We start from the raw sequence: 24,711 nt of genomic DNA, 5'->3' as shown, positions 1-24,711 counted from the left end.
CTCCCAACCCTCGCATCCCCAGGCCTTTATCTTGCTGATCTGCACCACTTCTCCAGAGAGAGGTGTGTGAGAGAGGTGTAGTCTGAGTTTGATCTTGCTGAAGAGGAAACTGAGCTCAGACACTTAGGTAACTAGTCCAAGGTCACACACCTAGTAAGAGCCCGAGCCAAGATTTATTCATCACTTTTGAACCCCAAACCCATCTTTTCCCTTTCTTTCATTACAACTAGTTCAGACCTGCTGGATTGTCCCCCCATAGCATAGTTAGTGTACTAACTGCTGCTCCCCTCCAGGAAGGCCAGCCTCTTGCTGAGATGCTTGCCAAGGAGTGCCATGGATCGGAGGCACAACCTGTGGTGTGTCTGAGGGCCACACTCAATTCCTGCTGCTTGCATTAAGGCTCTGCAATCTGCTGCCTAGCTCTGTGTCCCAAGAAGTCTGTTAACTGTTCTTCACACTTCTGGTCACTCCATCCTTACTTGGGATTCTAAGACTGCGCCAACAAATCTTACTCCCCTCTACACCCTTAATGTGCCCTCATCTCTGCTCTCCTTAGTCTGACTCTTCCTTCATGGCTCAGTCCCTAGAAGTGCTCCAACCCGCGTCTTCACTAGTCTCTCTGATCTCCCCTATACTCCCCCTCCCCCACCGCTCACCCCAGCACACAGTCTGGCCTCACCTCCCTGCTCCTCATGTTTAACAATAAAATATAGTAACAGTCAACATTTAACTGGGTGCTCACCATGTTCCAGCCACTGCACACTGAGCAGTTGAAATGAATTAACTCATTTCCTCCCCCACAAAATCGTAAGAAGTCGCTGCTATTATTTTCTCCATTTAATCAAATTGGAAAACTGAAATCACAACGACTGTTAAGTAATTTGCCCATGGTCACACAACTACTAACAACTTCCTTGTTGTCTCCAAACCAAAAAGTCCCACAAGCCTCTTTTGTAATCGCTCTGTTGCCTCTGCTGTCTGCCCAGACCCCCTCGCCCCCTGTTGCCCCTAATCCACATTACGAGCTGCAGCCAGATTGAGCTATTTCTATTTCCCAGAAGCCTCCACTCGCTCACCTCACCCTGTCTGGCCTTTGTCCGCGCTATTCTATTTGCCTGGCGTGCTAAACTGAGTCTCCCCATTACCTCCCCCTTCTTGTATGTTTCCTGTGGACTTTATACATCATCTCTCTCCACTTTTATCAACTGCTGCTTTGCGACTGTCTCTTGGCTTGCCAATCTCTCCCACTTTGACAGCAATGAAAGGGTCTCATTAGACCTCAAAAAAGAGCCTGGCACGTTTGTTGGTGCCAGAAAGTGTTTGTGAATGTATGAATGAATGCAGACGGTGGTGAATGAGGCCCACTCCCCAGAGGCTGCAAGAGGACTCAGCCTGCCTTCCACTGCTTCTACACTGGAGGCGCTCCGCTCAAAGAAAACTCAGAGATTTTTCCAAGGCGGGGTGGTCGGCCCTCTGGGAGGGACCTTGAGGGGCCTCCTAAGCAGACAGACAGGTGGGGGTTGGGCGTGGGTGCGGACACACCCCCCGCAGTGTCACGGGCGCCCGATAGGGGGCGCCGCCTCTCCGGCCCACGCCCCGCCGCGCGCCCGGCAGGCCCCCTCGCGCAGGCGCGCTGCCGCGGGCGGAGGATCCGGGCCGCGCTTCCTCTCGCCAGGCCTGCGAGCTTCCTCCCAGCGGAGCCCGGGGCGCGCAGGGTTGGGGCGCCGCCGTCAAGACCGTCGCCGCCCTCCCGCTCCCGCCCCACCCCGCGCCCTGCCCCGGGGGTCTCGCTGGGGTGGAGTCAGAGCAGGACGACCGCCCGGCCGCACCACCGTCGGGGCCGTCCCCTGTTCAGTCGTCGCTCCCGCCCTAGCCAGCCTGTAGTCGCCGGAGTCTCCGGGGCGTGGAGCGCGGGGAGCTCCTGCGGCCCCCGATCGAGCGTCCGGGGCGGCCCCGGCTGCCGGCCCGACGTTCCTACACCAAACCGCGGCGGTGGCGTTCGGAAGCGGAACTCTGCCGGGGCCGCGCCGGCTACATTGTTTCCTCCCCCCTGCTCCCTCCCGCCCCTTTCCCCCGCCTTTCTTCCCTCCCCGGCCCGGCCGCGCGGCCATCCCCCCGCCTGGCTCTGGCCATCCCTCCTCCCTCTCTTTCCGCACCCATTCTTTTTCGTCCCGCACCCCCCGGGGGCTCCTGCGCCCCTCCCCTCTCCCCTGGCCGCATGGACCGTCCCGCAGGCCGCTGATGCCGCCCGCGGAGAGCTGGCTCGGACCGCAGCGCCCCGGGAGAGGTGAGTGCAGCCTCGGGGAAGGCAGGGGTGTGTGTCCCCCGGAGGGAGGAAGGCGGGGGTCTCACGCCCCGCTTCTGTTGCTGCCACCGTCGCTCCACTCCCATCCCCCACCCCTTGACTCCTGTCTTCCTGGGTTCGGATTCTCGGGGGAGACACCGTCGGAACCGGACTGAGAGAGTGGTGCCAGAGAGAGGGAGACTGTCCTGTGAACCGCACGGACTTGTCCCAGGGCTCCCCGAGTTCTCTTTGGGTGGTGGCTGGAGCCTGGAGAGGGAGGCGACATGGGCCGGGACTGGAGAATGGGCTGCATGCATGGAAGCGCTTCCTTGACTGCACAGGACAGGTATCTTCGCCTCCCTGGGTACGAGTCCTCCCTCCCCAACGAGGCCCTGCCAGCTCCCTTGAACTCTGCCAGTTCCTCAGGTCCTGTGACCCTCAGCTTCCCCAAAGACCGTGCCACCCAAAGGACCTCTGACCCTTGGGTGGAGAAACCAGGCAGGCCTCTCTGCTGGGTAGAGCTGACAGCATGCCCCTTCTCTTTTTAGCCTGGTCAGCTGGTTTCTCATTCTCTGCAGGGGCCCGGCCAGGTGTCAGGAAGGGGCGTGTCCTGCCACCAGATCCAGGGAGCTTAACTAGGGGTTCACATCCCCGCCCATTTTGTAAACCTGGGAGCTGAGGCTCCAGGGGGGTAGGAAGTCCATATCCCAGGCTTCTCATAGAGAAGTTAGGCCGGCAGCCCTCAGCCCCATCTCTGTGGAGTCAGAGTTGGGCTGTTTAGGCTGTAAGGGAGTCAGGCTTCAAGGTCCCAGGCCCCCATCTTGACCCAGGAAGGAAGAGTGTGGGGTGAGCACGTGCTCCCAGAGGAGGCCAGAGAGGGGGCTTCCGGCCCTAGCCCTGCCTGGGCACTGGCCATGGATTTGCCCTTGGTGCCTGAAACCGGGTCCCCTTGGCAAGGCATGTAGTGGATGTGTGTGGGCACCTGTGTGACATGACAGGGATGCCTGAGCCCTAGCCTTAGTCCTGAGACACAACAGCCTAGTGGTCAGTCCGGACTAAGCTCTCCCACCTTACCTTCTCAGCTCAGCTGATGTTCAAGTTTAGAACATGAGTGGGATTAGGATGGAGAATATGGGAGCCCTGTCACCCTTGGCAGTGACCTACACCTGTAGCTTGAGGACACTCTCAGGGTAGGGACACCCAAATACCCTATTCCCAGCTCCCCAGCACGTGGAGTGGGGCGGTTCCCATGTCCTTCTCTGTGTGTAGCCTCAGCAGAAACGCAGTAAAGGCAGCAGGGGAGAGGTTGAGAGTGTGTCTGAGTCCCCTTGCTTTGGGAGAAGGGGTCCCTTAGATATCTGGCCTCCTTAGGACTGCTAACAGTCTTGCCTTTGATTTAGAGTATGTTGTATTTAGGGATTTTCCCCATGTAGCCCTGACATAGTGTAGAAGGCCTGCCTCTCCTGAGCCTCTCTTCACCTAGCCTAACTTCCTTTTCAGCCTGAGGGTTTGAAGATGGGGCTAGACCTAGTTGGGTACTTATTTACCAACCTCTGGTTTTAACAGTGAGGCCCAGTCCTGAGTCTTTGTGGAAAGGGACCTGGCTTTGGGTTAGCACGTGTGCAGGGATGTGGTTTTTTTCTTGGTGAACTTGACGCCTTTCTCTACATGCTAAGTGGCAACTCTGCCTGGGGTTGAGGACAAGAACAGGAAGATGTTCTCCAGCACCATGGCAAGGCCCAGAGAGGTTCAGCCATCAAACAGTGTCCCACAGCAAGTGTGAAGGGATGGAATTCAGCTCCTCCCCCCAAGTACCAGCACGACTGAGGCCCCAGATCCAAAGTTGCATGACTTCCCCAGAAATAGTCTGGTCTAGCCAGGTGGTCTGATTGGTGGGATGTCCTGAGTTTTATCTTTTGAGGGATTTCAAAGATTTGACACCCAGTCATGAAGGACAAGGTTGTTTGTCCTGGGAAAGGGAGATAGGGGTTGAGTATGGGTCGTGCTCTTTGTGCCGATGTATCTTAGGGATTGTTCTTCCAAGAGGCTTGTCCTATCACCCAGGAAGGCAGCAGCATCTTTTATGAGGTCCCAGACACCAAGACCAGAGCCACAGGGCAGGCAAGTTCCAGGGAAGTGAATTTTCTCCAAGAACACTCACGATTGATGAACTACTTTTCTGAATTTAGAAAGTGACAAAATAACAGTATAGAATATTTTGAAAACAAAAATTACTTATTCTTTCTTTACTAGGCAAAGTGACTGCTAGCATTTTGGAGTTTCCTCCTGGTCTTGTCTGGCTTTTTCCTTTTTTTTCTTCCTAGGTATACTGCGACATTAGTTGTCATCTAATCCTATGCCCACAGACTCTTTCTCAGGGTGTTTCCCAGTCGAAGTACTTTTCCTTCTAGAAAGCTGCAGAATATTCTGAATAGCTCTGCCATGCAACTTTAAACCATTTTACTATGTTGCTTCCCTCTATCACTGTTGGGGTGATTATTGCTGCAGGATAAGGGGTTTGGAGAGGAAGCAAATAAGATATAAGTTCCATATAGGTTCTAGGCCTGATCATACCATTTAGTCCAGGGTGCAGAGGTTTTGACAAGTCACTGGGCCTCTGAGTTCTTTGAGTAATAACATCAGAGGGATTAGAATGTGTCTGGTCCAACCCCTGACATTGGCATTGTTGAAGGGCTACGCACTACAAGCTATCTTGACATGCCAGAGGGGAGAGTTTAGCTCATCTCTCACACAAGAAGGTGAAGTGGCTGTTCCTATCCATGAAACCCCTGTGAAACCTGACTCTGAGGTTCTAAGCTACTGTGGTTGGCCCCACCACCCTGCCTCCCCCTTCTTCATAATGGTGTGATTGGCTGGCCCTGGATGTAGTGCAAGGGACCTGTGAGTTTCCCAGCCCTGACCTGGCCTTCATTTCTTCCGGTCTCCCAGCCTCTCAGCTGAACGGGCTAGGCCTCCTCTCCCCAGCCTCTGCTCATGCTTCCCAGCATTTACCCCTTTGGGAACACAGCCCTCCTTAACTCCCTGGCAAAACCAAGGCTTAGGCTAGGAACCCAAGCATCCTAAGCCCCAGTCCCAAGACAACTGGCAGCCACTCCAGCTCATCTGCCCTCCCCTTCCCTGTAGCCAGAGGAGGAAAGAAAGCTGGAGATTTTAGAACCTCTTGGTTGGGAGCTGAGAGAGAACATAGCAGGTCTGCAAAGTTTTTGGTAGCCTTTTGTGTGCCAGCATCTTCTCCAGTACTGTCTCCTAGGTCTAACCAGAGTGTGTGTTGCTGTGACTCACCTGGCTCCCTCTTGCTCTACCTTGTATGGAGAATTGAGTGACTGGGAAGGGCCTCCTGGGGCTACTCCTTGGGCAGTGGGAGAAATCTGGTGGCAGATTGGCATTTCTGGGATTTTAGCCCCAGCCCCAGATGAACCCCTGGTGTTCAGGACTGATCTAGGCAGAGGGCCCTCCTCCACATGGGTCCCTTAGGCGGTGACCTCAGGCTTTTGGCTCTGGAGTGCTCCCTCCCTCTGCTCCTGCTGCAGGGGAAGTGGGCATTACAACTGGCCTCCTGTCCCACAGCTTGTGCTGGGATGAGGTCACAGGGTGGGTCTCCTCCACGATGTGATGCTCGTCGGCTGGAGTGAGCCATTAGGGTGTTTCTCAGCAGCCCCCAACACCACCTTGGCAGGGGAGGACAGGATGGGTGGAGGAGCAGGCTGCCTCCCACACCAGGCAGGGAGCACTGCCTCCCTTCCTCCTCTCCTCTGGGTCCTTCATCTGAGGGCTGGAAATAGAATCCGCTAAGTAATGATTAAAGTCAAATTCAGACCTAAAAATAAAGAGCTAGTGAAGAAGAGCTCGTGTGCTCCCTATGTGGCTGAGGGGAGAAGTGAGCAGGGAGAGGCTGGCCTTGGAGCCAACTTCTGTGCCTCTGGAGGCCAGGCCCTCGGCGGAGTCAGGAGCACTCAACTGTTAGGTGGTTAGTTGTCCAACTCCAGGCAGCTCGCTGCTTACAGACTGCAATAATAAGGGTAGACTGGCAGGACCAAATAGAGAATCCCATTTCTCCTAGTGGAAAACTTAAGGCCAGAGGAAGAAGTGGTTTGTCCAAGATAGTCTGTGTTGGGCCTGAAGAACACCCTTGGCAAGTCCCCAGGGCTGGAGTGGCTCAGGCAGCCCAGCCTGCCCTATCTGCCTGCTCAGTTTCTCTTCCTGGTTTTGAGGCACTGTGAACAGAGCAGCTTCTCATCACACATAAGCTGTGTACCCATTGATGGGGCTGGGCCTCCAACCGCAGTTTCCCTCCACCTCCCCCTCTTCCCCTCCACCTCCCCCTTCCCCAGTCTGGGCTCAGAGGAGTCAAAGGAAGGGGCTAGAGAAAGGCTGCAGTGCCTCCCTCCCTGTCCTTCCAGCACAACTGGAAACCTTTGGGGAAGAGTAGCAGGAGAGCTTGGATGTTACCTGACCCTTGCCCAGCCAAGCATCTGGTCCTCACCCAGCTCTGCATCTGTGGCCTGTGCTATCCACCCTGCAGGGTTGCCAGAGGGAAGAATGGATGGTACGGGAGAGCAGAACCAGAGAGGAGTCAATTAAGGGAGGCCTGTGGTTCTGACTTCCCGTCAGAGCTGGTAGGAGTTCAAAGCTAGTGATCAGCGTGGGCTGGAGCAACCAGGAGGCCTTCCTGGAAGGGGAAGGCCTATGAAAATCATGAAGCATTTGAGGAAGCAAGTGACATAGTGGAGGCAGAGGCTCTTGGAACTTGTGCCCTCTCCAGGGCTGCTGGTCTCTGTTTGCTAGTTGTGTGTGGCCCTGGACAAGTTCTTTAGCCTTTCTGTCTCAGGCGGATGCAGCAGACCATCATGGAGTGGGAACAGATTTAACCTGTGCTTCCCAGAGCAGGAGGCCAAGCTTCAGGTGGGCTCCCCTCAGCTGCCTGCGCTGCCCTCCTGCTACCCGCATCCCTCCCCACGAAGCGGTTCACTTTCAGGCTGTGCCTGGAGAAAGACTGGGGGTTTTCCCCCTGACCAGGGTTCATCTAGGGATCTTTGGTGGCATAGTCAGCTGCTAACCTAAAGGCAGGGCCTCTCTGGCAGCTCAAATCCACAGTGGCCCCTGGAGAATAAGATTAGCAGTCTCTTCCCATATGATTTACAGAACGAGATGGATTGATATGGTGACTTCAGAAGTGGGCTCTCGTGTATCAGAGATGATGGGGATGGTACAGGATAGGGCAAGGTTCAGCTCCGCTGTTTGTAGAGTTGCTATGAGTTGTATTCAACCGCACGTAACAACAGCAAAAAAAAAAAAACCCCAAAACCCTCTGGAGGGTCAAGTATGAGTCTGTTCAGACTCAAGGATAGTGAGTTGAAGCTTCATCTGAGCTCAAGTCCCCAGGTTACCCAATGAGGCTGAGAGACCCCACACTCTTCCTCAAATAGGGGCTCTTGTACCTGCCCTTAGCAGGTTGGCTCAACAGGCTCATTCACATATTTTCATTTTCACAGATTCCCTTACTGGAGAAAGTTGAAGACAAGCCCCTCCATCCCTCTAGTGGGGAACAAGCCTTCATGTGCATTTCGATGAGCCTGTATTTGCTTTATTTCCTGAACTAAGTGTTCTGCTGGTCTCAGCTTAGAGAAAGGGAACCAGGACTCTGGGGCCAAAGTTCTGAAGCACTGATGGGCCTCTGTGTCTCAGTCTCCCCACCCACAACGAGACTAAAGGCATGTTGGGATGAGGAACAAGGATGTCCTTGACTTTTTGAGGGTTCATTGGAGGTGGTACCCAAGAGCGATATGTAAATATATGCAAATGAAGATGCAAAGACCACATGTGCCTGAGGGTGCTGGGGGAGGTGAGACCTGGGTGAGGGCCCTAGGGAGGCCTGGAGTCCCTGCTGCCCAGCGTGTGTTGGTAATTAGGCTCTTGAGCGGTAATTAGAAGCCTTTCTGGGCCAGTAGTAGCAGCCTCAAGCCGCAGCAGTGGTGGGGGAGGAGGCTCCCCCATTGGCCTCCTCTCACCCCAGCCCCCACCCCACCCAAACCGCTAGTCGGGATTTCCGGTCCCACTGAGCCATTGGGGGCAGGAAAGAAGCCAGTGAGTTGCCGTAATTTCGTTTTAAATATTTTTCAGTTATTAAAATCTTCCTCTCTTTCCTGGGTCAGGATGCTGAAGGTTCAAGGACCCCTCCCCAGGGTATGCGGGATAAGAATTGAGGCAGCATAGCAGGTTACAAAACAGGGGCCTCCTTGCAGTCCTTCCTCAACCCTAAAGGGAGCGTAGGTATCTGCACATCTGGCAAGAAATTTAACTGGCCGAGTGCCCTGAGACACTTGTGCTGTGGAGGGTGCTAGGGTGATTGGGAGCCCTCCAGTGGTGCAGCCGGGATGCCCTTTGCCAGCGAAGGTGCTGTGGAACGAGGGGTGGGGCTGAGCCTGTTGCTGCCAAACCAGCCCAACTGCTGGTGGGCACCCCGCCCTCCTGGGGGCTCTGCTCTTCCAGAAGGGGCGGTGCCTAAATGTGAAACTTAATCCTGTTGGTAGCTCTTTTTCAACCTGTAGCAAACTTTCCAACCTGGGTTCAAAGCTTCTTGGGAGCCGCTCTTCCCTCACCCTGCAGTCCTCCTCAGCCTTAATTAGTGGTAAGAAGCTGCTCCACTGGAGGATGGGCAGTCTCCTCCCAGGGGATTTATTGCCTCTAAAAACCTGCTGGAGGGTCAGCTACCCTCTGTTGTGTATCCTCAAGTCATTTCCTACTAGCAGTGATCTGCTTCTTGTATGCCATCGAGTTGGAACAAACCCATAGCAGACCCTCCAGCAGATTTTCAGAGGCAGTAGATCTAACTGGAGGAGATTGCCCATTTTTTTCCCAAAGCAGTTGGTGGATTCTAACCATGTACCTTTGTGTTGGCAGCACAGTTCCTTACCACTAAGCCATCAGAGCTCCCTAGTAATGACCCGCTAGGACAGATAAAACGGCCCCGTAGAATTTCTTGCATTGTGATCAAACTTTATGGGAGCCAATTGGCAGGTCCTTTCTTCCCTGGAGAGGCTAGTCCTATAGCGACCAAGTGTTTAACCTTTGTGCCATTAGGGTACTTCCTGCACTCTGTAAACAAACAACCAAACTGCCATCAGATTGAATTGCAGCAGAGTAGAACTTCCCCATTGGGTTTCCTAGGCTATAGCTTTTGTGGAAGCTAACTGCCACATCTTTCTGTCAAAGCACAGCTGGTAGGTTCAAACCACCGGCCTTTTAGTTCTCAGCCAACTTAACCACTTTGCCATCAGGGCCCCTCCTGCCTTCTTCACTACCAGTTAATGTAACCCTGGTCCCCCCACTTTTCCTTCTGGTGGACATCCCCCCAAGCCATTGCCCCTCCCTTTGTTGAGACATTGAGCACACCAGGACTGTCCAGGAGCCACATCAGCATTTTGTTGTTTGGAGTTCTTAATACCTAGGCTTGGCTGGACACTGGACACGTCATGAGTTCATCAGTCCCCAAAGGCAGGCCTTCCTGATTCCTTTCCTCATTCTGCATGCAGCCCACCAAGCATCAGGCTGGCCTCAGAGCAAGGCTCTAGAAACTCTGGCTCTAAGCATGAGATGGCAGAGTGGCCCCTCCTGGTGCCTTTTCCTGCAATGGCTGCCCCACCCCCAGAGGCTCCAGCTGGGCCCCATGGCAGGACCAGCGTCTCTGGGGGCCAAGGCCCTGAGTTCCCCCAGGTCTCTAGTGCACTTCCCTTTTCAGTGGGTATTTTTAGCTGGGTGTAAACAGTTACTGAAGGCTCCCACGCCCCACTAGATAGTGGAGGTTCGCTGAAGGGGGCAGGATACAAACCCCTTAACTTATCTTGGCCCTCAGCATGTGCCTGGCTTTGGGGTCTGCAGCTTCCACTAGGGTAGGAAGAGGGCAGCCCGAGAGATTCGGGGCTCCTGATTCTCTCTCCCTTCCCCCACAGTGCCACGCCATTTTGGGCTCCCAAGAAAGGCCTGCCTGAGGCTGCGGCCACTGACCTCAGCGCTTGGGCACAATGCCCAGCCTGTTCCCGGGACCCCAGCACAAGGGCTGCTGGGAGTAGGGTTTAGAGCAGGAAGTCATTTGTGAAACATTGGCCCTGCCACATCCTGAGCCCCTTGTCCCCTAACCCTATGGGGGTGGAATATCAACAGAACAGCTGCTATCCCTTTGGGGTTAAATATAGTCCCATTGGTTATAGACCATGGGGCTGGGACCTCGGTGTGGTACATCAAGCCCTGCTTTTCCCAATTCATTCAATCGTTTTTGCCACTCAACATGCAGTAGTCAGTTTACTGAGCAGCACTCTGAGCCTGGCTTTTCCCCTACAGAGCTCCCAGTCCACTCACACTGCAGGCCAGGAAAAGAGAAGTTCTTAGCAGAGCACAGGGAATGTGTGAACCTATGGGGGCCTGCAGCAGCCAGCACAAGCACAGAGCGGCTGAGAGCCAAGGCAGAGGTGTTTTTTAAAAAAGCCCATTTACTTTCATTTGGTAGCAGGAGATAATAGATGGACTTAGTATAAGGAAAGGTCAAACAGATCAAAAGATATGGTGAAAAGTACATCTTTAGATTCCAGGAGCAGCCTCTTTCCACAGATAATCTGCGTATTGAGATTCTGTATTACCTTTCCCTCCTTTTTTTTTTAATTTCTTTTTTTTGTGGTGTACCATCAAATCTGATCTGACTGGCACAGGAGGAGATTATCCCTCCTTCTCCAGCGGAGCATCTCATGGATTACCCATCCCCTCTTAAAAACACAAATTGTCGGCGGGTGGGGGCAGGGAGAAAAGTACAACAATGAATGAATAGAAATCCAAAGTCGTTGTAAACTTTCATTAAAATTAATTTAAAAAAACCACCACCACAAATTGTGCTATAACATAGGTGAAGTTCTATGTTGTTGTTATGTGCCATCGAGTCATGTGCGACTCATAGCAACCCTATGTACAAGAGCTCTAAACGCCGTTCTATCCTGTGCCAACCTAGCCATCCCAAACACGCTTATTCCCACCATTCCAGTCATAGAATCGATCAATCTCATCGAAGGTCTTCCTCTCCTTCATTGCCCCTCCACTCTGCCAAACATGATGTCCTTCACCAAGGACCAGTCCCTCCTTGCAACATGCCCAGAGTATGTCAGATGAAGCTTCAGAATTCTTGACTCCAAGGAGCATTCCGGCTTCACCTTCTCCAGGACAAACCTGTTTGTTCTTCTAGCAGTCCATGGTATATTCAATACTCTTCTCCAGCACCACAGCTCAAAGGCATCAATTCTCTTTCTATCAACCATAGTTACTGTCCAACTCTCTGATGCATAACACGTAAATGCGAAGACTATAGCCCGGATCAGGCCCACCTTAGTCTCCAGCCTGACGTCTTTGCTCTTCAGTACTCTTGAGAGGTCCCTCACAGCTGATTTTCCCAATGCAGTTCGTCTCTTGATTTCCTGGCTGCTGTTACCAAGAGTGTTGATTGTGGAGCCAAGCAAACTAAAACTGTTAACTATTCAATCTCTTCACCATCCATACTGATGCTGCCAATTCGCCCAGTGGTGAGAATCTTTGTTTTCTTGATGTTGAGCTTCAATCCATATTGGAGGCTACAGTCCTTGACCTTCTGCAGGAAGCGCTTCAGGTCCTCCTCAGTTTCAGCAAGCAGGGTTGTGTCATCTGCATAACGGTTTGTGGAACACAGGGTTGTTGATGACTCTTCCACCAACCTTGATGCCACATTCTTCCTTGTACAGCCCAGCATCTCAGATGATCTGTTCTGCATACAGATTGAAAATGCATGGAGACAGAATACATCCCTGACGAAACCCCTTCTTGATTTTGAACCATGTAGTGTCTCCTTGCTCTGTTCTGACGACTGCCTCTTGATCCAAGTATAGGTTTCGCATTAGCACAATCAAATGTTCTGGGATTCCCATTCTTCTCAGAGTCAACCACAGCTTGTTGTGATCCACACAGTCAAAAGCCTTTGCATAGTCAATGAAGCACAGATAGACATTCTTCTGGTATTCTTTGCTTTCTGCCAAAATCCATCTAACATTAGCTATAATATCCCTAGTACCACAACCTCTTCTAAATCCAGCCCGCACATCTGGCAGTTCTCTGTGGACATACTGTTCCAAACGTTTTTGGATAATTTTCAGCAGAATCTTGCTTGCGTGTGATATTAATGCTATTGTTCGATAATTTCCACACTCTGTTGGGTCACCTTTCTTTGGAAGGGGAACAAATACCAATCTTTTCCAGTCAGTCGGCCAGCTGGCTGTCCTCCAGATTTCTTGGCACAACTTAGTGAGCACATCCAGGGCAGTGTCTGTTTCTTGAAATAGGTCAGTTGGTATGCCGTCAACTCCTGGAGCCTTGTTTTTTGCCAATTCCTTCAGAGCAATTTGAACTTCCTCCTTCATCACCATAGGCTCTTCTTGCTCATATGTCATTTCATGAAATTCCTCTGTCAGCCAGTTCCTTCTGATACAGTGACTCTGTGTATTCCTTCCATCTTCTCTTGATACTTCCTTTTCCCCATCTTTTTATTCTGGATATTTCAAGCCTATGTTATTATGTGCCATCGAGTCAAGTATGACTCATAATGACCCTATGAACAACAGATCTGAACCCTGTCTTTTCCTTTGCCATCCTTATCATCTCTGACACACTTGAGCTGATTGCTACAGTTACCATGTCATTTCATCTTGTTGAGGATCTTCCTCTCTTTGACCCTTCAACTTTGCAAGCATAATCTCCCTTTCCAAGGAATAGCCCCTCATGCCCAACATCAGGCCCAAAGTATGTAAGATGACGCTTCACCGCCCTTGCCTCCAAGGATCAGGATCACTCTGGCCTCACTTTCTCCAAGACACACCAATTTATTCTTTTGGCGTTCCATGAGATCTTAAGTACTCTTCTCCTACAGCACAGCTCAGAGGCATCGATACTTCTGTCATCTTTATTCATTGCCAGCCCTTATGTGCATAGCAAGTGATGGAAAAGACCATGGCCTGAATCAGGCTCACCTTAGTCCTCAAACTGAAATCATTGCCCCTCAGTACTTTGGAGAGGTCCCTGACAGCAGACTTTCCCATTGCAAAGTGTCTGTTGATACAGTAAGTTGATATGCATATATCCTTTACCCAGATTTCCCAGTTCTTAACATTTTGCCACGTTGTGTCCTCTCTTAAGTATACAAACGTGTATATGTTTAGGATATGAGATTTTTTTTAATGCTTGCTTTTTTCTGTTTGAGTGTTTCAGTTCCTTAGGTTTTTAAAACTTTAGCATGTAGCACTTAAGCACAGTGATTACACCTAAGTAACAGAAATTCCATGATGATATCTATTATTCCCATGCCCTTAATGGATGACTTAGAGATAAGGAGCTGACCTGTCAACCAAAAAGCATGTGATTTGAATCTACCAGCTGTTTCACGGAAAAAACTAAGCAGTCTCCTCCCAAGCAGTTTATTGTCTCTGAAAAGCTACTGGAGGGTCAGCTGTGGCTGGTTCCGATGCAGTGGTACATAACGACAGCAGTTGCCCCCAGGGAGTTCTGGTGGTGTAGTCCATAGGGCGTTGCAATGTTAACCCGAAGGTGGCACCTCACTGACACTTCAGATCCATCAGGAGCTCTATGGGAGAAAAATGGGCAGTCTCCTCCTATGCGACTTACAGACTCAAAAACCCAGTGGAAGGTCATCTATGAGTTGGTTCCCGTTGACAGCAGTGAACTTTACTTGGTTTTTCCCTTGTTGATTTTTTTTTTTTTTTCAATTAGTGTGTGTGTCCCGTCAAATCGGATCTGACTGGTACAGGAGGAGATTGTCCCTCCTTCTCCAGCAGAGCATCTGGTGGATTTGAACCGCCTATCTCTGGAATTGCAGTGCAGCTTCTTGCCTCTAGGCCACCAGAGTTCCCTCCCCTGGTGATTTTTATAGCAGTTTTTTTCTTGATCCAAAATCTAATTCAGAAACACTTAGTAAATTTTGTTGGCATGCATCTTGATGTTACTTAACCTAGTGTATTTGCCTAGCTTTTTTGGTTGTTGAGCAGGCAGCGGGCTTTCAGAGTGTAGGCCAGCTGTTGAGGACTTATCTCATTGCTGCCGCCTGACAAGATTCAGGCTGAGCTGCTCAGGCAGAAACACCACACGGGTGACGTGTGTCCTCATTGGTGCATTTTGTCCAGAGGCTCATCTGTCTTATCTGCTTCTCTCATTCTTTGCTCCATCTGATTGCTTGGTTAAGGAGGTGTCTGCTGGAGCATCTTACTGTGAAGGTGGTTTTTCCTTTTCCTGATTAATTGGTACTTGGGAACTGTGTCCCCATCCTAATCCCTTGGCATTTTCTCACTCAGTGACTTGAGCTATTTCCTTTTGCTTCTGATTTGTTTGTTTTACATAATATATGGTAGTGAGTGTTCAGTTTCAGCACCCAGAGACCAGCACTGTCCCTAGCACAGCTTGGAGGTATGCTGTTGCCTTCTGGAGTTATACAGCAATTTACCCAGTTTATCGACAAATAGGTGTCTCCCAGTCTCATGATACTACAGAGAGTACTTCGGGACAGCCGCCTGCGTTTCTCTTAGGCACGTGTGCAACAGAAGAGATTGCTTAGCTGCCCCTGAAGGCTGAGTGGAGGCTCTATAGGAGGGAAGTGGGTGGGGAGGATGAGCCAGAGCAGGGAGGAGGTTGACGCACAGTTATCCTGGGAAATGAAGTCTAGATGAGGTGTGACAGAGCCAGCAAGCCCCAGAGATGTCAAGCTACTTAACCAAGATCACAAAGCAAATTGATGCCAGAACCCTTCATTCCCTGGACGGTGTTCACATGCATCCTCTGTAAGATGATGTGGCCCCAAGTTGCCATAGCCCCTGAAATGGTGCCCCACTTCCTGTATCATCCAGGCAGGATTGTGGGGCTCAGTTTGTAGTGTGGCATTCCTGACAAATGGTTAAGCACTCAGGTTTGTTATTTTTGTGTATCGTTTAATTGGAACTGACCCATAACTGACCCTCCAGCAGGTTGTCAGAGGCAGTTAATTGCGCAGGAGGAGATTGCCCATCCTTCTCGTGCAGAGCACCTGGTGGATTCAAACAGTGCCTTTTTTGGATTGTAATGCAGTTTATTACCACTAGGATACTAACCAAAAATTGGTACCCAGAGGTGCTGCAGAAAAAAGTCCTGGTGATTTGCTTCTGAATGCCTCATAACTGTTGAAAACCCTGTGGAACACAGTTCCACTCTGACACAGGGGGTTGACCTGCATCAGAAAAAAACTCCATGACAACTGGAATAATTTTGTCAACTCCTCCTAGCAACTCTGATTCTGGCTCAGCGTCTGACCTGTTAGGAGAGGGAGTCACCCCCCAGGGCTTTATGGAGGGGGATCTACAATGATAACTGGCTGGTAGGTTCCTGACCTCATCAGGGAGGAGCCATCAAAGCTGTCATTGTCTCCTGTTCCATGGTGTCTGCTTCAAGGTAGGCATTGTTCCTAGCCTTGAGAGACACTCCTCAGAACAGCCTGTGAGCTGCAGGTTATCACTAACCCATTGTTCAGATGGGGAATGTAGGTCCCAGAGTTAACATCCTGCAGAGCTGAGAAGAATTTCCCATGTCCCTCTCCTTCCCAGAGCTTCTGCCTCCCTCAGAGACAGCCCAAGGCAGCCCATCTGAACCACTCCCAGTCCCTTCCTTTGAGCATCTCACCTCTGCCATCTGTGCCTTTTGAGGGTATGTTTCCCATCTCACTCCATGTTCAGCCAATGTCCCAAACTAGGGACATAGTATGGGACAACCCTGCTGGGAGAAGGGAGAGCCTTCCGAAGTCTGACTTTGCAAGTGTAAAGAGATGTGCATATGATCTTGCTTCTCTGGGCCTTGAATTGGGGTCCCCATCTGCGAAATGGGGATAAGAATAGTCTCTCTCTCTGCATTACTGTGAGGATTTGATGAGCCATATGTGCCAAGGACAGGGCCTGGCACAGAATAAGTGTTCAGAAAACAGGGGCTGTGATTATTTTTATTATTATCATCAAGTCAGTAGGGAGGCGGCGGCAGCAGCTGCAGGCCGAGAAGGGAGTGTTTGCAAACTGACAGCTGGGAGGGTGACTAACCACGCCACAGCCTCCGCGCCCTTCTGCAGTGGCAGAAAGTTCTTGGAGGAGAGGGAGGTATGGGGGCTGGGAGAGTGGGCAGGATCCTACACAAAGGGGCCTAGAGATGGGCGATCCAGCCAACCCCACTGAGCCTCCTAGTTCAAGTTCTGCACTGTCTCCACTAGCTGTGTGGCTTGAGGCAATTTGTTCAACCTTTCTGAGCCTCACGTTATTTATAGATGTTCCGTTTCTGTAATATAGGGGTAAGAAGAACTTTAAGCTTCCCCACAGCATGGGGTTCGTGGTTCCTGTACTCATGTGATTGACTTGTGAGCACGTGTGTGGTGTGTGTTGGGGTTGAGAAGGGCAGTCCATGCTTATCCTTAGGCCTCAGTCTCCCTGTCTGTAGACAGAAAGGGCCATCAGTTTGGCTTCTGAGGACTGGGAAAATCATGGGCCAGGGAGAAAAGGAAGCCTTTCTGTTGGTTTTTCCAAGCTCAGGGTCTCCTTGTGTTCCACCATGGCCCCTTATTGAAGATCCTGTCCTCAACTTCTGAGGTGAGGATCTGGGCTTGGAGGGGCATGTAATTTGCCAGCAGGGCCAGGTTTTGACCTCATCAGCCTGACTTTAGAACCAGGTGTAAGACCTAGAGTTGGAGTTCATCTTTCCAGTGCCACCTTCTCCCGTGGATCACATGACACTCTGCTGTACCGCCTGGGGCTCCAGCACCTCAGAACCAACCCTGATTCCTCACTTTGGCATTTGAAGCCTTGCTGACACCCAGCACATTTTATGGAGGCCCACTCCAAGCCATCCCCCTCAAAGGTGCTGGAGACAGGGGGCCACAGTCTTCTCTTGTTCACCTCATCAGTATCCAGACAGGCCAGTTCCTCTTAGCCATACTTTTACTTGGACTGTTGTGCCAACCTGGGAACCTTCGCTGATCCATGCTCGACCTCTCAGCCCCCAGAGCTCAGCTTCAGCACTCCTTCCTCCAGGAAGCCCACCTTGCTTACTCACTGTCCCAGACACTTGCCCTGAAACTTCTCCCATTGCTTGGTCTGGACAGATGCTTTTGTTTGTGGCTCTCAGCCAGCCGCTTGGCCTTCTTTGTCCTGTAAAATGGGCCTGGGGAAAAAGACACAAGAAGAAATTTCTCTTCTGACACACTGACCATAGACAAGGCCCTAACCCTGTCTGAGGGAATAGTAGCTTCAACCTCTGCTTCTTGGGGTGGTAGAGGGAGGAGGGAGCGCTGGGCTGGGTCACAAAGTATAAGGATGACACTCAGAGACCTGGGGCTGGCTCAGGTAGCTTTTAGGAGATAAATTTTACTGATGTAAACAGTGTTGTAGGTAGCCTAATGGCAAAAAACTGCACTGCAATCTGGAAGGCACAAGTTTCAGGGCCACCAGCTGCACCACAGGAAAAAAATGGACAATCTCCTCCCTACCTGCCTCTGACCCGCCTAAGTATGGGTTCACAGCAGTAACAAGAAACATCGTGTATGTGTGTCCTGGAGTAGATAATGCCACTCTGTGACAGAGTAGAGCTACCCCAGGGCCTTTTCTAGGCTATAATCTTTATGAGAGGGAGCTTTGGTGTCTTTGTAGTAAAGAGCTGCACTGCCAACCTAAAGGCTTAAAGTTTGATTCTGCCAGCTGCTCCAGGGGAGAAAGATGAACAGTCTCTTCCCTGTGATTTAGTGCCTCTGAAAACCCACCAGAGGGTCCACTCTGAGTCAGTTCTGATCTGAGGGTACAAGACAGCAGTCCTTCTTGAGGGCAGATCACTAGTCCTTTCTTCCAGGGAGCTGTTGAAATGCACTCGAACCACTAGTTTTTCAGTTAGTTGTCAAGTGTTTAACTATTTCCCAGTTAATCATTTGACATGTAATAAATATGCACACCAAAAGGTACAGAAAGTAAGAAAGTAGTGACACAGCTTGAGGGATGACCACAGGGAAACCACCCAGTCACAGGGCCAGGACAACACACGCGACCTGCAGGAGAGGCCCCTCACACCCATTCTAGCCAACACCCCATCCAAGAGCCCTCACTGTCCTGACAGCATGGGCATGTTGGACCAGATTTTGAATTTTAGAGTCCCACAACCTGAATCTCTTCTCATTTCACATAACATATCTCCGTGTGTCAGTGATCTCTCCTCTTGCAATCTGTCCAAGTCTGCTGCTGTCTTGTAGTTTTCCACTCTGAATAGATGGCTTCATTCACTGTTACTCCTGGTGGATATCTGGGCAGTTTCCGGTGTGAGGTCTGTGAGGCACCACATTGTGCATGTCTTGATGGACATGGTTTTGTCTTGAATGTAGACCTGGCAGTTGGGTGGCTGGGTCAGGAGTCAGTGTACAGTGAGCTTTTCAGGATAAAGCCCGTGCAGATTTTCAAAACAGAAGTAGAAAGCGCAGAGAGATTCAGTGACCGTGTCACACAGCTTCGCTACCTTCGGCTGCCAGCCTCCAGAACTGTAGGCCTTCATGGGACAAGTGACACAGGAGCTTTTAACCCTCTGAACCTCTCTTGTCCCTTCTGGCTATTCATTCAGATCTGAGGTTCCATGTGGGATTGAGGTTGATGGCTTCCTCTGGCCCTGGGTTCCTCGGTCCTCATACATCTGCCCTTTCTCTATTGATCACCCTTGGGAGAAACCTGAGCATGGCCCTGGGGCTCAGGGCGGGGAGAGAAAGGCCTTTCTCCAAGCCCTGTCTCAGGAAACCCATGGCACCTGTTCATGCTCCTTCCAGGAAGGATTAGGGTCTCAGTGGCCACAGGGCTGTTTCCTCATAACCCTCTTTGGTTCTCTCTTACCACTTCACAGCTCTAATGGTACCAAAGTGACAGATCAGCTTTCCTGTGACACAGAGACGTGGATCTCTTGAGAAGATGTCAGCAATACAGGTACCTTGAGGCTGGGGGTCTGGGGGCCTGGAGGTATCACACACTTACAGGGATGCTGAGGCAAGGAGGGAGAGTGAAGGCTTAGATTAGTCCATTGCCATCCCCACTTCCCAACTCTGTGTCCTTGCTCTGGCTTTTAACAAAGTGGAATTCTTCACAGGAATGGGACCTCAGGGATCTCCACTGGAAGGGACTTCCAAGTCCTCTGAGAGAGGGACATCTCACAGGGAGAGGCTTTGACCATGAGAATACAGGGAGGTGGATGGAAAGGGGCCCTTGGCTGCTCCCATCCACCTGTATCACCCGCCCTACAGGCCGCGTGGCCATCCGGTACAGAATGTATTGCCAAGTACAACTTCCATGGCACCGCTGAGCAAGACCTTCCCTTTTGCAAAGGCGACGTGCTCACCATTGTGGCCGTCACCAAGGTAATCCGAGATGTTCCATGTTTGGTTCTCCAATCTTCCATCACTGGGGTGCTTGGTTTCTCTGCAGGTAAGGGGGTGGGCTAAGAGTTTATCTGGGCTACCTTCTCTTTAGGACCCTAACTGGTACAAAGCCAAGAACAAAGTGGGCCGTGAGGGCATCATCCCAGCCAACTATGTTCAGAAGCGCGAGGGCGTGAAGGCCGGCACCAAACTCAGCCTTATGCCGTGAGTACCACCCAGTCAGATCCCTCTGTCTGGGGAGACAGGAGAAGGAGGCTGCTTGAAAATGGAGGCTAAAGTATGTGCCACCTACAAGGGATTGTAAAATGACAGAAGCTGGACCTCAAATGGAAGGATAGGCGTAGGAGGACTGAAGAAAGATGGGGTTTTAGGAGCAAGGCACAGCATATACAGGGTCGAAGAAGCCAATGATGAGGGCCTTGAATGCCTCACTAGGAAAGTGGAAATCATCCAAAGTCCTCCCCAGAGGAGACCTTGAGAAATAAGAGCCTTGGATGGGGGAGGCTGCCATGACCTGGCCTGCTCTGTCTGCAGCTGGTTCCACGGCAAGATCACGCGGGAGCAGGCCGAGCGGCTCCTGTACCCACCAGAGACAGGCTTGTTCCTGGTGCGGGAGAGCACCAACTACCCTGGGGACTACACGCTGTGCGTGAGCTGCGATGGCAAGGTGGAGCACTACCGCATCATGTACCACACCAGCAAGCTCAGCATTGACGAGGAGGTGTACTTCGAAAACCTCATGCAGCTGGTAGAGGTGAGCAGGGCCTTGCCTCACACAACGACTGAACCCCTGTGGACGTGGGGTTCAGCGGACGGTTCTAGGTTCTTACCTCGATGGAGCACCTGCAGTGTCGCAGAGTTGATCTCTGGCCTGACCGTGCTGCCTACAGGGTGATGGTAGCCCTGATCAGGCCCAGACTGGTTAGGGCCTTTCTGCACACACCTACAAAGTGGGCAGCAGGGCTTGACTCCAGGTCCTTCTGATCACAGAACCAGTTCCCTCCAGCCTTGCACAGAACTCCATGTTCACAGATGTGTGCTATAAGCATGTCCCCAGGAACTGTAAACAGGTGGCCAGGGCCCTCCAGACTTCTAGCCCTGTATAGACTTGCTCACAGGTGAACATACTCTTTCCAAGGCCAGCTCCACTGGCCCTATCTGGCATTTCGTCACTGCGGCAGGCTTCCCAGTTGCCTCGCTTACTCACTTCTCTGGTCCTGCTGGCCTGACTTGGTCTGGGAGGGCCCTGGACATGGCTGACCACAGGGCTGCCTCAGGACACTGATGAGGCCCAGAGTAAGAGCAACAACTGTGTTTCTGTTCAGCACCTGGGTGTGGAGTGCCATGGGAAATGGGCTACGTGTCAGAGTCTGGGGCCTCCCTGACCCTGGCTTTGCCGGAAATGGGCAGTCATGTCCTTCCCCCAAGCATTACCAGGCCGGGTGGGCCAGCCTCTGCCGCCCTCTGGTGGTCAGACCTGCGTGGTGCATGTGAGCCAGCTGGGTTGTAGGGGCTGCATTCTGAGTGCCCTGTGCTCCCATCTTTAGCACTACACCTCAGATGCAGATGGGCTCTGCACTCGACTCATCAAACCAAAGGTCATGGAGGGAACAGTGGCGGCCCAGGACGAGTTCTTTCGAAGTGAGTGCCAACCCACACACCACCTTTGACTGCCCCCTTCATCTCCTCCCACCCAAGCTACCCAGCACCATACCACATCCTGGTGGCTCTGGCAGCCTCCCAGGAGCCACACACACGTGATGAGGTCCAGTCTGCTGCTGCATCCAACTATGATCCCTGTCCTGTCCTGGCCTCAAGACCCTCTCTACTCCTTCCTGTAGGTGGCTGGGCTCTGAACATGAAGGACCTGAAACTGCTGCAGACCATCGGGAAAGGGGAGTTTGGAGGTGAGTTGAAGGGTGTGGGAACCCAGGAGGGACTGTGGGGAGTTCAGGAAACAGCCCCAACAGTGTCTCCCCCTAGACGTGATGCTGGGCGACTACCGAGGGAACAAAGTAGCTGTCAAGTGCATTAAGAACGATGCCACTGCACAGGCTTTCCTAGCTGAAGCCTCTGTCATGACGTGAGTTGGGGTAAAAGGTGGGCAGGGCAGACCCAGGCAATGAGGTGATTACAGGAAGACTTAACAGGCTTTGCCCACTCCACCCCACCCCAGGCAACTGCGGCACAGCAACCTGGTACAGCTCCTGGGCGTGATTGTGGAGGAGAAGGGCGGACTCTACATCGTCACCGAGTACATGGCCAAGGTGGGCGCCTGCGTCGACACCCAGCCCCATCCTGTGGTTACCCTGGGAGGCAGGGTCTTTCCAGTGGGCCCTGGGCCCTCGGCCTCAGTTCCCTCCTACCAGCTGAGTTCTGAAATCACCCAAGGCTAAGCTTTATCTTTGCTTATCATTGAGTGACCATGACCCTTGACAAATCCCTTTATTTCTCCAAGCTTCAGTTTCCTCGTTCTTGAAAAGGAGGTACTAACAGTGTCTACTGCTTAGAGAGAATTGAACAGGAAAATGTAAATAGAGTGTCATGCCCAGCATACAGATTCTACTCAGGGATGCCCTTCAGTCCCCATGTCACTCCTTCCTTTTCCTTCCATCAGTCTTGGTTGTCCCCATGCACCCAGCGCCACTATGCCTGAGGGCTGGAGGGCATGTGTCTGACCTGCGGGCTATCCTGTCTGTCCTGCTTCAGGGGAGCCTGGTGGACTACCTGCGGTCTCGAGGACGGTCGGTGCTAGGTGGGGACTGTCTCCTCAAGTTCTCACTGTAAGTGAAGCAGCCCCTGTGGGAGGGAGAGGGCCCATCTGCTCTAGGAGTGCACTTACTTCTAAGGGGGCATGTGGTGATCTGTCCCCAGAGACGTCTGTGAGGCCATGGAATACCTAGAGGGCAACAACTTTGTACATCGGGACCTGGCTGCCCGCAATGTGCTGGTGTCTGAGGACAACGTGGCCAAAGTCAGCGACTTCGGTCTCACCAAGGAGGCCTCCAGCACCCAGGATACGGGCAAGCTGCCAGTCAAGTGGACGGCCCCCGAGGCCCTGAGAGAGAAGGTGGGTATCTGTCCCTGAGCCTGAGTCCTGGAGGGTGGCCCTGTTTGACCTCATAGAGTCCCAGGACCTAACACTGCTTTTTCCCATATCACATGACAGAAATTCTCCACCAAGTCTGATGTGTGGAGTTTTGGAATCCTTCTCTGGGAAATCTACTCCTTTGGGCGAGTGCCTTACCCAAGAATTGTAAGTGAGGGGCAGGGCTGGGGCTGACATTTGGAGGAGGAATGTATATGGCAGGGCTGTGTGCTCAGGGACTTCCAGGCCAGTTCCTGGGCCTGAGTCTGAGGCAGCAAAGAAGGGGTGGTGGGTCGGAGCGCCCTCCAGGGTCAGGCATTGCATGGGCTCACACCATCCCTTGACCACAGCCCCTGAAGGACGTCGTCCCTCGGGTGGAGAAGGGCTACAAAATGGACGCCCCCGATGGCTGTCCGTCTGCTGTCTACGAGGTCATGAAGAACTGTTGGCATCTGGATGCCGCTGTACGGCCCTCCTTCATGCAGCTCCGTGAGCAGCTTGAACACATCAAATCCCACGGGCTGCACCTGTGATCATCTGCCCCCACCCAAGTCTTGGGCCTTGGGGTCTGGACCTGGAAGGACTGTGGGCCTGGTGCCCCTGCTTACTGGGCCCAAACCTGAACTGAGCCCCAGCAGGCCGGGGACATCTTTCCTGAGCTCCAGCCTGTGTCCCCTCTGGCTCCCCGGGGACCTGCCTAGACCTGTCACCTTCTCATGGACCCACTCAAAGAGGCCACCAAGGCAGGAGGCTGACGAGCGGGTGGCAGATGCCCCCCATCATGGCCAGACCTCCCCTGGCCTCCCATCTCTCGCCTTTAGAGTTTTATTCCTTTCCTTTTTTGAGATTTTTTTTCTTCTGTGTGTTTATTTTTTATTATTTTTCAAGATAAGGAGAAAGAAAGTACCCAGCAAATGGGCATTTTACAAGATGTACGAATCTTATTTTTCCTGTCCTTGCCCATGAGGGTGGGGGGGCTCTAGACCCCTCTCTAGGGACCCATGTCCCACCCTTGTTCCCCATCCCGTGTTAAGTGTCCTGTGTCGCCTCGGTCGCCCGTGTTTGCGCTTGACCATGTTGCACTGTTTGCATGCGCCCGAGGCAGACATCTGTCAGGGGCTTGGATTTCGTGTACCGCTGCCGCCGCCCACCTGCCTTGTGAGATGGAATCGTAATAAACCACTCCATGAGGACACCGCTGCCCAGCCTTGGCGCTTCCTCCGCCGAGTCTGTCCTGCCCCGTTCCCCTCCCTGCCCTTCCCCACTGTGCCATCTTGTTCATCCTCCTGTCTCTGTGAGTGGGGCTGTGCTTGCCCTGTCCGTGGGGGAGGAAGGGGAGCACGGCTGGAAGGTGCAGTCGCTGCTTTGTGTCAGCTGCACGAGCGAGTGTCCTGTGTCTGCCCATGGGTGAGCCTGTCCCCATCCCCATCGTCCTGCGTCCACCAGCTAGGCCTCCAGGGCCCAGTCTGTGGGATGCCATTTGGGGGTTCCCACCACTCCTGGGCTGTCCAAGCCTTCAGTTTAAGGCAGCCTAGAGCCAGGGAGCCGGAAGGAAGCCCGGGCCTGACCAAATGGTTTGGATCCTAGGAAAGGCCCCTGTTCAAGAGTAAGAAAGAAGAAAAGTGGGCCTGAGAGCTGGGTGGGACCTCCAGAAGGCAGACACTTTATGTCCTAGAGGAGCTGCTAGCCCTGGAGAATGATGGGGAAAGGAGGGAAGGGACTCAGCTTCTGATGATTTTTTCCCTTCCATTCAAGACCCTGCGGTTTACCTCCATCCTCACACCTGCCACATGCCCAGCCTTTCTCTTAACTGGATCTGATGGTGCAGAGAGGTGGAAT

The 24,711-nt window shown here is 52.3% G+C and overlaps 1 protein-coding gene across 1 annotated transcript; it reads left to right on the top strand.

Annotated features, from left to right (window-relative positions):
* The first annotated feature begins 1,651 nt into the window (after positions 1-1,651).
* Positions 1,652-24,100, top strand: CSK (c-src tyrosine kinase). Its single transcript, XM_006888297.1, has 13 exons — positions 1,652-2,287; positions 19,256-19,335; positions 19,650-19,763; positions 19,876-19,988; positions 20,319-20,538; positions 21,332-21,425; positions 21,626-21,691; positions 21,768-21,867; positions 21,961-22,051; positions 22,494-22,567; positions 22,659-22,854; positions 22,954-23,040; positions 23,223-24,100. Exons 2-13 carry the CDS (start codon positions 19,321-19,323, stop codon positions 23,403-23,405), a joined length of 1,353 nt encoding a protein of 450 aa, XP_006888359.1. The 5' UTR covers positions 1,652-2,287; positions 19,256-19,320; the 3' UTR covers positions 23,406-24,100.
* Positions 24,101-24,711: the final 611 nt, after the last annotated feature.

Source organism: Elephantulus edwardii, unplaced genomic scaffold (genome assembly GCF_000299155.1).
Source record: "Elephantulus edwardii isolate Elephantulus edwardi_28Jun2011 unplaced genomic scaffold, EleEdw1.0 scaffold00066, whole genome shotgun sequence".
Lineage (NCBI taxonomy): Eukaryota > Metazoa > Chordata > Mammalia > Macroscelidea > Macroscelididae > Elephantulus > Elephantulus edwardii.
Note: the sequence above shows the minus strand (reverse complement) of the source record. Positions and strands in the feature narration are given on the sequence as shown.